At 42.6% G+C, this 12,348-nt stretch overlaps 1 protein-coding gene across 1 annotated transcript in view; it reads left to right on the plus strand.

Moving 5' to 3' along the window:
* The window catches only part of Larp1b (La ribonucleoprotein 1B), a 92,003-nt gene extending 83,026 nt beyond the window's left edge, over positions 1 to 8,977 (plus strand). Inside the window, exons 15-19 of the mRNA XM_051157759.1 lie at positions 2,516 to 2,676; positions 2,980 to 3,124; positions 5,245 to 5,354; positions 6,150 to 6,277; positions 8,472 to 8,977. Coding sequence (XP_051013716.1) covers positions 2,516 to 2,676; positions 2,980 to 3,124; positions 5,245 to 5,354; positions 6,150 to 6,277; positions 8,472 to 8,714 — 787 coding nt within the window. The 3' untranslated portion in view covers positions 8,715 to 8,977. The remainder of the gene's footprint in view (positions 1 to 2,515; positions 2,677 to 2,979; positions 3,125 to 5,244; positions 5,355 to 6,149; positions 6,278 to 8,471) is intronic.
* Positions 8,978 to 12,348: the final 3,371 nt, after the last annotated feature.

Below are 12,348 nucleotides of genomic sequence, written 5' to 3' on the forward strand. Positions count from 1 at the left end.
AGCCTTGAACCTCCCTGGGACACCAGCCTGGTTCCCTGTGAGCCTTTGTCCATCGCTCTCACCACTGGGGTCACAAGCATGTTCTATGCTTGATTTTTTTTTTTTTTAAATATGAGTTCTAGGAATTGAATTCAGGGTCTCATGTTTCTAAGTAAGCACTTGCCAAAAAGCCTAAAAACATTTGTTTCATCATATTGGTATAAATTATGTAAAACAGTCAAACTCAGAGATGGAAGTAGAATGGATAACTTTGGGGGAAGGAGGAGGAGTAAAAGTTCCTGGTTAATAGGTACAGTGTTGGACTTGCTAGGAGTGTCTGGGGTGGATGGTGGTGGTGTGGATACCGTCATATATGCGATGCCAATGAATTATATGCTTACACATAGTATTTAATGTGGTCATTTACATTGTGCATATTTTAACATAAGCCACCCCCCAAAAGGGGGCCATTACTTTATTAGAAAGGTCTTTAGTTATCAGTGGGTAAAATCTTTAGGTTTTAGCCTCTGACAAGGTTTGTAAAATCTCACATTTGCTTGTAAATTCAAGTTTCATCATTGAAAATAGTAATTTTTGTTGGTGTTAAAGACCCAGTCAAGGCAGCATCTCGCACAGTGAAGCCTGGAGAATGTGACTATTGGTCACTTTAACTAAGACAGTGCTGTGGCAGGTAAGATGGCGCCACAAATAGAGGCACTTGCTGCTAACCCTGATGATTTGAGTCTCATCCCCAGGACTCACATAGTGAAAAGAAAGAGCTGACTTCTCCAAGTTGTCCTCCGACCTCTACCTGTGCACTACAGCATGCACATGGAAGCTTGCGCGCACACACACACACACACATACACACATACACACATACACACATACATACACATATATACACATGCATATACATATACACATATACAAATACACACACATACACACACATACACACAAATTTTTTAAAAAACTGCTCCATGGGAAAGCCTTTGTCTGACTTCACAGCTTGATCACATGAGTGTTTTACCACGAAAGCATTGTCTGTGTATCCTGTTTCTTTAGATTGTGGTTAAAAACAAAACCAGAGAGTTCCCGTCATCACTATTGATGTGCATGTAGGTCTGTGCCCTCGTGCCTGCAAGTGTAAAGGGTGGAGGGCAATACCGACTGCTTCCTCTGGCCTTCCCTGCCTTTCCCGGTTGTGAGATGATCTTTTGCTGAACCTGGAGCTCCCCATTTTGGCCACATTGTCTGGTCAGCGAGCACCCAGGATGTGCCTGGCTTCACAATGCCCAGAGTGCTGGGGTTGTAGATGTGTGCGCTTTGCTGCCTGAGCCACCGCTGCAGCCCCAGCCTGTTTCCCAGCAACTGATGAGGGGTCTCAGAGCATTTCCACCATGCAAACCTGAAGCTCCCGTGCTTTTGTCACACAGGAAAGACAACACTCTATGGCTATGATCTCATAAAGTTACTTTTCCTGCTTCACCAAAGACATCCAAAAGTGAAGCTACTTGGTTATTTTTTTTTCCTCATTGCAAGCACACAGTAGGGAAGAATGCCGTCATTAATAAACTCGGGCCACAGCCTCAGGTAATGTCAACACAGCACATTTCTGTCTTGTTAGCGTGGTCAGTATCTTAGCATTGTGTGTGAACAGCTTGGGTTTGCTGGCTTTGGGAAGGCTCTCCTGTACTCTCCAGGGCCTACACTTTGAAAACTGCTGATGTGGGTTGCTGTCTTGGGACGATCTTGGTGGCAAGGTACAGGAAGAAGAAGAGTAAGTGAGTCCAAGTGGACCAAGAGGAAAGCCTAAACTTGAATAATGGGTTCACCTGAAAACAGAGACCCAGGTAGTGGATGCTTCAGAGGGAGACTTAATTTAGGCACCTGAAGGTGGGACTTTTAAAAGGTGAGACTATTAGTTTCACCCTGTCAGATTCTGTCTTGCATTTCCATCTTTCATTTTAATCTAGTTAAGTTGAGGTTTTCTCTAGCATTATAATATTAACCGAAACAACAACAAAACAAAACACCAAAATCTAACCTCAATTAAATTGATAATCCATCTGGAAGAGTAAAGGAGCTGTTCAGTGTTCATTTTTGAGTTTTGGTGAGCTTGTGACATTGTTCTGAGTGATCCTCTTTGGACCTGTACAGCGTCCCTTCTGTCCACTTGTGTCAGTAGTTGAGGATAGCTTTGCACTGCTCAGGCAGTCAGCAATGAAGAAAGAACAGCACAGGTTACTTTGGGCTCTTGGGGTCTTCTTTTTCTTCTTTTCACATGTGAGTGTGCACATAGGCACATAGAAGATGGAGACGCTGTTGGGGACCTTCCTCAGTGAGTCAAACCCAGAAGCACCAATATGGCTGATTCTGCTAGGCAGCTTGCTGCTGTGATCTCCTGAAGCTGGAAGTGCAGGCCGCTGCCATATCCACCCAGCACTCATGTTCTGGTGATGAGAACCCAGTTCTCTTGTTCTGGGTGAGCCACTGATGCTTCAGTTTAAAGGCCCTTTCCTCTCCTAAACAGCAGTTCAAGTGCCTCACCTTCAGAAGGCGCGCCACTCACAGGAAGCTGCAGCTGCACTCCGCACTCATTCCCGAAGCTCCAGCACCCTTCTCATGAGCTGCTGAAGGAGAACGGCTTCACCCAACAAGTATACCACAAGTATCGCCGAAGGTGCTTAAGCGGTAAGGTGCCTGTCCTCTGCCTAGCTGTCTTGACGGTACAGGAGATTCTAAAATTGAATTGTCATTTTGTATCTGGCCAAGACAGCCTTACGTTTGGTTTACATTCTTCCTGTTACTGTTGACAAGTATTTAGAACTTGAACAGCATGTCATGGAGTTAGTGTCCCTCCTCTAGGAGAATCTCAGTTACTGTTTCAGTGGTGTTTGTTTTTGTTTCGTTTTCATTTTGAGTTATACAAAATGCTTGCTACCTTGGCTTTTAAAGGCGTGTTTAATTTTAAGGTCTTTTTCTATCTGTTTCCAGAGAGAAAACGCATGGGAATTGGACAGTCACAGGAAATGAACACCCTCTTTCGTTTCTGGTCCTTCTTCCTCAGAGACCACTTCAATAGGAAAATGTATGAGGAATTTAGACAACTTGCTTGGGAAGATGCAAAAGAGAATTACAGGTCAAACATTTCCTAATGTTTTTCCTAATATATCTATATCTGTATCTATATCTATATCTATATATTATATAATTTTTTAAGTCACAATTTCAAGTAGTCTGATTTTGAACTGTGAAAACAAGCACAATGTAACTGGAATGAGGATTGTATTTTTTTTTCTCTTGCTATATAATAAGCAAACTCAAAACAAACATTTGTTAACTCCTAATAGGGGTTTGGGGGAGGGCTCTGAGCCCATTTAGCCAGGCAACTCCAGCCCAAACCTCATAGGGTTTCCTTGAGGGTGTCTCCAGGGCTGCTGTCTCCACGGGGTCTTCCTCACGCTTCTGTCGTTGGCTCCTGATTAGGGTATCATTTCCTGGCCACAGCTTCTTTCCATAGAGTATTTTTTCAAGGTAGCTTCTCACAGAGCAGCTTCTAAGGCAGAAGCCTCAATATCTTGAATAACCTTTCCTTAGAAATGACAGCATCTCATCTCTCATATAGAATTGCCATACAAACCAGCCCAGGTACAGTGAAAGAGAGGACTGCATGAGACTGCGGATAACGGAAGATAGGGGCAGTGGAAATTCAGGCTGGCACTGAGCCGCATGTCCTCTGCAGGCTAGAGAAATGTCTCAGCCCCCACATCAAGTGGCTCACAAATGTAACACCAGTCCTAGGTGTCAGATGCTGTCTGACCTCCAAAAACTTAAACACACATGGTGTACATACAGCCAAGCAGACAAACAGACAGACACACACACACACACACACACACACAATGTTTAAAAAGTTAGAAGGGTTCTGTCTTATGCTCCCATCATTATAGACTTCTTGCCCATGCATGCTAAGAGCCAATGAAGATTTAAGATTTCTTTATTTCTTTTTTTGTTTGTTTGTTTTTGTTTTTCGGAGACAGGGTTTCTCTGTGTAGTCTTTTTTTTTTTAAAGATTTATTTATTATTATATATACAGTGTTATGCCTGCATGTAACACTTGCAGGCCAGAAGAGGGCATTAAATCACATTATAGATGGTTGTGAGCCACCATGTGTTTGCTGGGAATTGAACTCAGGACCTCTGGAAGAGCAGCCAGTGCTCTTAACCTCTGAGCCATCTCTCCAGCCCCTCTCTGTGTAGTCTTAACTGTCTTGGATTCACTTAGTAGACCAGGCTGGCCTTGAAATCACAGAGATCGCCTGCCTCTGCCTCCCGAGTGCTGGGATTAAAGGTGTGCGCCACCACGCCCGGCCTTTAAGATTTCTTTTTTTTTTTAAATTTTATAAATTTATTCAGATTACAACTCAGTTGTTATCCCTCCCGCTTTCACCCTATTCCCCTCCCCCAGGTCTATGACCTAGGGGACCTCCTGCCCCACTATATGATCATAGGCTATCAAGTCTCATCTTGGTAGCCTGCTCATTCTTTTTCTGAGTGCCACCAGGCCTTCTTGAGATGAGGGAAAGCAAGACTTTTCAGGCTGTGCATCCTGTCCCGTCTCTCTCTGTTCTTCTGTCCTCTGTGGCTCTGCTCACTGTTCACTGATGGTTGCGCCCCTGGTGTCTGTTGATCTACAGTCAGGTAGTTGTCCCAGCTTCTCTAGGTGTTCATTAAGAAGAAACAGGGAAAGTGCTTTTCCAATTTGTAAAGTGAGTTTATGGTTCTCTTGTCAGTAGATCTTCTGTGGTAACTATCGGGAACCATCTAAATACACTTATGCCATAAGAGTAGAAGAGGTTGAACTGTGGACTTTTCCTGACAGAAGATTATTTAAGAAACAAGCACACCATTTAAACTTTGCTTTAAGAAGAATTTAAACCATTTCCAATGTTACTGAATCCTTTCACTACTTCTTAGGAATTACACTGTCCTGTACCGATTAGCATGCCAGTTAAATATGTGTGTGCCATTGCAGCCTGTGCAAGCTGAAGCAGAGGGGTGGCAAGTCCAGGGCCAGCTAAGACTGACTGCACAGTTAACTCTAGGTAGCCTAGTACACAGCGAGACAGCCTCAGACAGCAAAGCCAAAGACTGTCAACTGAACTCTTCTCCTGTTAGGGTTTGTACAAAATGTCACATAAGATGCTTGCATTTTTAGAGCAGAGCCATAATTTTACGACTTTTCCTTCCTTTCCATAGGTATGGATTAGAATGTCTGTTCAGGTTTTATAGTTATGGACTGGAAAAAAAATTCAGGCAAGAAATTTTTAAGGATTTTCAAGAAGAAACCAAAAAAGACTACGAATCTGGTAAAAACAAACACTCACTTTCTTTGGATGTTGTGGACTTGAATAGGTCAATAAATAAGAAAGGAAAGCTGGCAAGATGTCTAAGTGGGTAAAGGCACTTGTGCCAAACCTGGCAGCCTCTTGGTAACCTACTCAGTAGAAGGAAGGAACCTGCTCTGAAGAACCCTCCTGCATGTGCATCTTGTCCTGCACATACTTGCACGTCCACACATGTGCACCACACAGACACACAGGCACACATATGCACATGTACGCACGTGCGCATGCATGCATGCACGCACACACACACATGATTTTAAAAAATAAGAAAGAAATTTGTAGATTTTTGTCTTCAGGACAAATCACTTAAGATCTAGCCCACTGGCTGTAGTTCTTGATGAGGGTGGGATAGCACACAGTGAGGAAGCTCCTCCTGTGCGGTGCCTTTACCTTACAGGGGTGTGTCAGCACTAACTTGTTCGGAAACATGACTGCTCACCTGTGCTTCTCACAAGCATAGTTAGGTGTGCTTGGCAAGGCAAAATTATACCACAAGGAAGGTAGGCTGCGTTCAGATCCCTAGGTCCGAATCTCTTACCCTTCTTAGTAGCCACGCGACAGTGCGTGGTTCAGAGTAGTTTGATAAGTGATAAAATGTCAGTAGTACCTGTTTCCTAACAAACCATCAGGGAATGATAAGTGCCACCATTGCTAATTCCTTGTGCCTTGCTGGCCTGTGAATGGTATACTGCTGCTGGAATCATACGCATGATAGGTTTGCTAGTCCCATATAACATATGTTCCTTTGTTATTAAGGCCAGCTATATGGACTGGAAAAATTTTGGGCCTATCTGAAATATTCTCAATCTAAGACCCACTCTGTAGACCCAAAACTTCAGGAATACCTCTGTAGTTTTAAGAAGCTAGAAGACTTCCGTGTTGAGGTAAGTTTCCATTTCTTTCCTCTATTGTTCTTACATCAAAAACATTATAACAACAGGTGTTCATAAGGTTAATATTACATTTTTTTTGGTTTTTAATTTTGAAATGTTAACTTTTCACTTTTGACATCAAACTTCGAAAACAGGCACAAAAATAGATAAGAAATTACCATACACTTTCTTTATTTAAATTTCCCAAAACTGGGGCATAGGGAGATGGCCCAGGTGGTAAAGTACTTGCCAAACCTGCATCATGTATCCCCAGCACCCATGAGAAAGCTGAGCACAGTAAAGTGTGCATCTATAACCCTGACATGGGGGACAGCGTGTGGGAGCAAACACAGGTGCATGCATTCTTGACGCTCAGTGGCCACCCCGCCTACCCAAATCCATGAGCTCCTGGGCTAGTGAGAGACCCTGTCTCCCAAGATAGCAGGGAGAGTGACAGAGCAAGACCTCCAGCATCAATTTCTGGTGTCCACATGCCCTGGTACACAGACACATGCACACTCATGAACACAGGCACACACACACACACACACACACATACTCCTACACACACAGTCACACACAGGGTGGGAACATCTCATATAGTGGTGCAGTTGTTGGTACATTTGAATTTTGATGCACAACCATACTTAGATGGTTTCTAGACTGATGAAATGTTCTAGGAGTGTGAAACCTTTTCACTCAGTTTTGTCTGGTTTAGCTTTGGATTGTTCTCCATGGTAAGGACTGAACAAGTGTTCACCACTAAGCTATATCTTCACCCAGACTTTTTACCTTTTCTTTCAAAGATTATTCTATTTGTGCACGTGTGTATGCATGTATGGAGACAACCCACAGAATCCAGAACAGGGAGTTGGATCTCCTGTAGCTGGAGTGACAGGAGGATGTGAGCCACCTGATGTGGGTGCTGAGAATCTCAACTCTGGTCCTCTGCAGGAACAGCCAGTTCTCTTACCTGCTGAGGCATCTCTCTGGCCCCAGCCTCCTTCTGCCTCCTCCTCCTCCTCTTCTACTGCTGCTCCCTTCTGCTTTTCGAGACAGGGTTTCTCTGTGTAGCCTTGGCTGTCCTGACTCACTTTGTAGACCAGGCTGGCCTCGAACTCACAGCGATCCGCCTGCCTCTGTCTCCTGAGTACTGGGATTACAGCTGTGTGCTATCACCACCTAGCAGTATCTTTATACTTTTTTAATGTGCTTTTATTCACATATTTTTTTAGTGTGTACTGATAGGCATTTATAGTTTCTTCATAATAAAATTAGTGTCAGGGCTGAGCCTAGTGTGCATGTAGCTCCTCATTGGATGTTTCCCTGCCATCATAAATTAGTGCAAGAGTGGCAATTGGCAGGTACAAGTGGAAAAGAAGGTTCAGCCAAGAAAACTGCAAAGGAGGAAAGGGGAGAGGGCAAGCCTGAAAAGTAGAAAAGATGTTAACACCTGCCTTGATGTAAGCCACCACAAATAGACCCTCAGTTCTAAATTCAACAGAGCACACCGAAAACGGCTATTCTAATTTGTTTTTCAGATTAAAGGATATTACTCTAACAGTATACAAACAGTTCGATCTATAACTGCATAACTGAAACAGACCTTGAAGCAGACATTTTAAAGGCAGAGTCGCTTCCCGCTTCCTGCTTGCAGTCTAAGTGGGTTTGGAGGTGTCTACATTTAGTGTCCTCAAAATACTGTCTAGTCCCTCTAGCATAGGAATCTGGGTGAATGACAAACTGGCCGGAGGCTGTTTGGACTGGCACCTTGTCCCCCTTTCTGGTTCTATTCAGCTATTATTTAAAATTAGACACTGGAGAAGCCCACACTAGGAGCTCAGTGGTAAGGAAGGGACTAGGATCGCAGTGCGTCCAAGCTGAAGGAAGGCCGGTGAAGAAGTGGCGGAGGAGGGAAGGAACCACCTCTGTACTTAGTCCTGATCTTAGCAGCCACCAGGCCACAAACCCAGGGGAAGTGGAAGCCTCTGAAGTTTATGTTGACTAAACAAGGTAGCGCTAGTCTGCCGAGGAAATGTAAATGTAGTCCTGTGAGTTGCTGTAAGAATTCATTACAGTGCTGAAGATTACAAAGCACCAATGTGACCCCACCCCTCCACCCCCCCACCCCTGCTTGGGAAGTCTGGCCTTTGACTCTGAGGGGAGTAGTGAAAACATCTACTCTGCTGTCTTTCATGCTTTGCAGCCCCCTATTAGTGAGGAACTTGGAAGAAAAAGACATTCATCTACTTCTGGGGAGGAGAGTAATCGCCAAAGACCTCCATCTCACTCCTCCGCAACAACACCAAGCGCTGCTAAGCCCATGTCTGCCAGTGACCACCTGCATGTCCCACCAAATATGCCCAGGAGGAATCCACAGGAGCCCAGCGACAACTCGCACCGCAACAGTGCTGTCTTGGCCTCTAGGGTTGAAGCACCAGGGAAGTAGACACTTACACAAGAGTTGTGTGTTCTTGACATCAGCACAGGCTTCAGCATGTATGTGGGAAGAGCTTCTGATGTTTAGCTGTGGAAATCAGAAAAACAAAAGGGAAGAAAAATGGTAGTCCTTTTTTTTTCCCTAGCAAGATAAATTCCACATGTTTTCCCTGATTCTACAAACGAGGTCTGGTTACCTTAGAAGATCCTGTAGTGATGAACTTTGGCCTCAGGTTTTCTCAAAGGCCAAAGGCCAAGAACAAACTCCTTTAATACACACACACACACACACACACATACACACACACTAGCTCCTCCTTCTTACAGGAGATATAGTGTGCTGTAGTCATCTCGTCTACAGAACTCTTAAAGAGTCAAATCACCCCACTGTCAACCCATATCTGAACATGGCAAAAGCAAGGGAGGGTTATGTATATTGGTTTTAAGTTCAGCAATGGATATGAACGATACATATTTTTGTATTTATATAATTTGAAGGAAATTTCCTTTTTCTCTCTTTCTTTTTTTTTTTTTTTTTTTTTTTGCTCCCCCCACCCCCTTCCACAAGTCAGGAACGCACACAGACTGCAGCTGTAGTGCGGGCCTTTGGCGCTGGATACTCCTCCTCCCACTCAGACTAGATTTCCCAGCTGCTGTGGGGCTGTGGAGCCTTCTGAACTGGCCTAAGCTGGGTATACATAGACAGGTTGCCTTCTCTGGTTCTACAAAATCAGATGTAGTTGAAAACATTTGGAGTTTACTAGACTGTTTGTGTAAATAAATAAATGTGTTTTGAATGTCTGTTCTTCACATCTGCAAGTGGATGTGTTATAGTCACATAGCCATTCACCTAAGAGGAGCTTTTGGTATTTTTTTTTTCTTTTTGTTTCTTTTAGTTTTGTCTTGTGCCATAGTTGTTTTCAAGAATTGCAACAAGTTGATTTCTAATTCTTAGTGCTATTGCAACTGATATAAATGATAGATTTAGTTTTTATGGAATTTACAAATAAATTATTTTGAATTATTTGAATTGACTTAAATTTTATTTATGCTATATTTACAAAGCTGTAGCATTTGAATTCTACTAGCATCAGTTGTCATGTTTTATTGATGAAGTTCCAGTTACAAAACTCTTCAGTTTCTTTGTACTGAGCACAGCGTGATTCGCAAGTACTAAGGGAAACACCTAGTTTCAATGCCCTATAATTATTATTTTCTTTTCGAGGAGAGTGGATAGCTTATCTTGTTCTCATAAGCTACATATTAAAATACTTTCTGGGCATGTGAGTCAGTGGTAGAGCACTTGCCAAGCATTCATAAGGCCCTGAGTTCAATCCTCACCACTGGGGGAAAAATCCAAAGTATATAGAGATAGTGATGTAGCTGGGGTAAAATGCTTGCGGAGAGCTCTGAGGCTTGGACTGTATCTGTAACAGAAAAAAAGGAGAGCGAGAGAAAGGTTGAGAAGAAACAAAGAAGGAAAGAAGGAGGAATAAAGAAAAAGACAGAAATAATGCCATCTTTTGAGAAAAGGCCGTTGATTCATAAACGCCTTTTCATTGTGTTGTCATGCAGACGTAACATGCAGTTTATGTTTACTACAGAGACAGTTTTGAAGTTTTAACTTTAGAAAGCAACTTTTAGTATTTAAAAAGCATTTTTACCGATCAATATCACATAGAGGGTGCAAACAAGCTGTGGATTTGAAGACTTCACTGGGTGCTGTCCTGTTCTCCAGGGGGAGGGTTTCTGAGCCAATAATTCTGTTCAGAAAATAATGTAGCATCTGTGAAAATGTGGCCCATTTGTTTTGTGTATACATGTACTTTGAGAAGTTCAGAAAAGCTCAAAAGAGAAAATAAAGCACCATCTTTTAAAAATTTTTTTAAAAAATGGCATTATGCTATACATATGGAATTTTAGCCTGCTGGGTTTTACTCAGAGAAGTTGGAGTCTAATGATTTTCTTGTTTTTGTATAGTAACTTTGGTTAGTTACATAGTGTCCCAGTATATCAGGCATGGGTTTTATTTATCTATTTGCCTGATGTTGAACTCAGATGTGGCCAAGGTTTGGCTTTTATAGACAACCAGTTTATAGTATCCTTATAGACCACTTAGGTTTGGAGTTATTACCTAGACTAAATCTCCAGAGGTGTGCATTCCAAGTCAGAACCTACCTTCTTGGTGCCCTGCATCGGGGCTTCCTTCCATCCTTGTAAGCACCACTTACACACTTTTCTCTCCATTAAATTGGGGGAAATGGATTGTTTAATCGTATTGCCATTTTATCATTTTTTTACACTTTTGGAAAAATGCCACAGTGAATATGTGGAGTTCAGAAGACAACACACAGAGGTTATTTCTCTCCTCCTGTCACGCGGGTCTGAGGACTGGACTCTGGTCACCAGGTCTGGCTGGCAGGAGCACCTTGCTGGCCCTCTTGTCATTTACTCAAATTACTGAGTGATAAGCTACATTATCTATCACTTATATTATTTCTAGATTGCTTGGTAATGTCATTTTTTTTTCCCCTCAGGGGAATGATTATCTTCTTTGGTTGATTTATTTATTTTACTTACCCTGCTGTCTGATTTTACATTTAAGTACATTTTTTTTGATAAAAGTTAAAATTATGTCCCCTTAATTCTAAATGTACAACTCCAGCAAATAAAAGCACTGGTGATTGATTAAAAGAAAACACTTTAAGCTCAGGTCCATAATTTAAGTCGCTTGAGATTCTGCCCTTTTCCTTCCCTCGGACAGGCCTGAGACCCACACCTGTCATCCCGGCAAGCTGTGCAGCTGAAGATGACCTTGACTCCTGACCTTTCTCCTCCGCCTCCCAAGTACTGGGAAGACCACTGAGGACCCCACACCGTGCTCTTATTTTGACTTTCCTGCACTACGCCAACCTGGCATTTCCTTAGCATCTTGCTGTCATGCTGTGGTGTTGCCACCTTCCTTTATGTGCTCAGTCTTTTCCTCCAACTAATTCCTTAACGTCCTAAGTAACTTAATTATTTTGTTCTTGCGCAGGAGACAGGTCCAATAGATTCACGCTCTCGTATAACCACTAGATGGCAGAATAGAATAAGTCGGAGCTGTAGACATATGATATAGGAGTGTGTGTGTGTGTGTGTGTGTGTGTGTGTGTGTATGTGTGTGTGTGTATGTGTGTGTGTGTGTGTGTGTGTATGTGTGTGTGTGTGTATGTGTGTGTGTGTGTGTGTGTGTGTGTGTGTGTTTAACTCTTACTCCATCTTGTGGTGATACAGGATTATAAAAGTAACTTGAATTCCTAATATTCACACACATTTCCTTGCTATTAGAAAATTAGTCTGAGCTATTTCATTATTGATAGAGCAACCATTAAATTTTGCTTTGCTATCTTGTCCTTTCACTTAAAACTTTATGTTTGACTCTCTTGGAATGGAAACAAAGGAAAAAGATTATCAGCTACCTCAATTTACATGTCTGGCTGACATAAACTATGCAGTTAAGTCACTGGTAAACAGGTCCTGCCTGGGATAGGAGGACTTAGAAGTAAAGCATTCTCTTATAACAAACTAAAAAAAAAGAAAAAAAGATTGCACAGCTAGGCCGATGGCCAGGATAGGCTGCCACCCTGAAGCCCAAGCCCTCA

Source organism: Acomys russatus, chromosome 15 (assembly GCF_903995435.1).
Source record: "Acomys russatus chromosome 15, mAcoRus1.1, whole genome shotgun sequence".
NCBI classification, from domain to species: domain Eukaryota; kingdom Metazoa; phylum Chordata; class Mammalia; order Rodentia; family Muridae; genus Acomys; species Acomys russatus.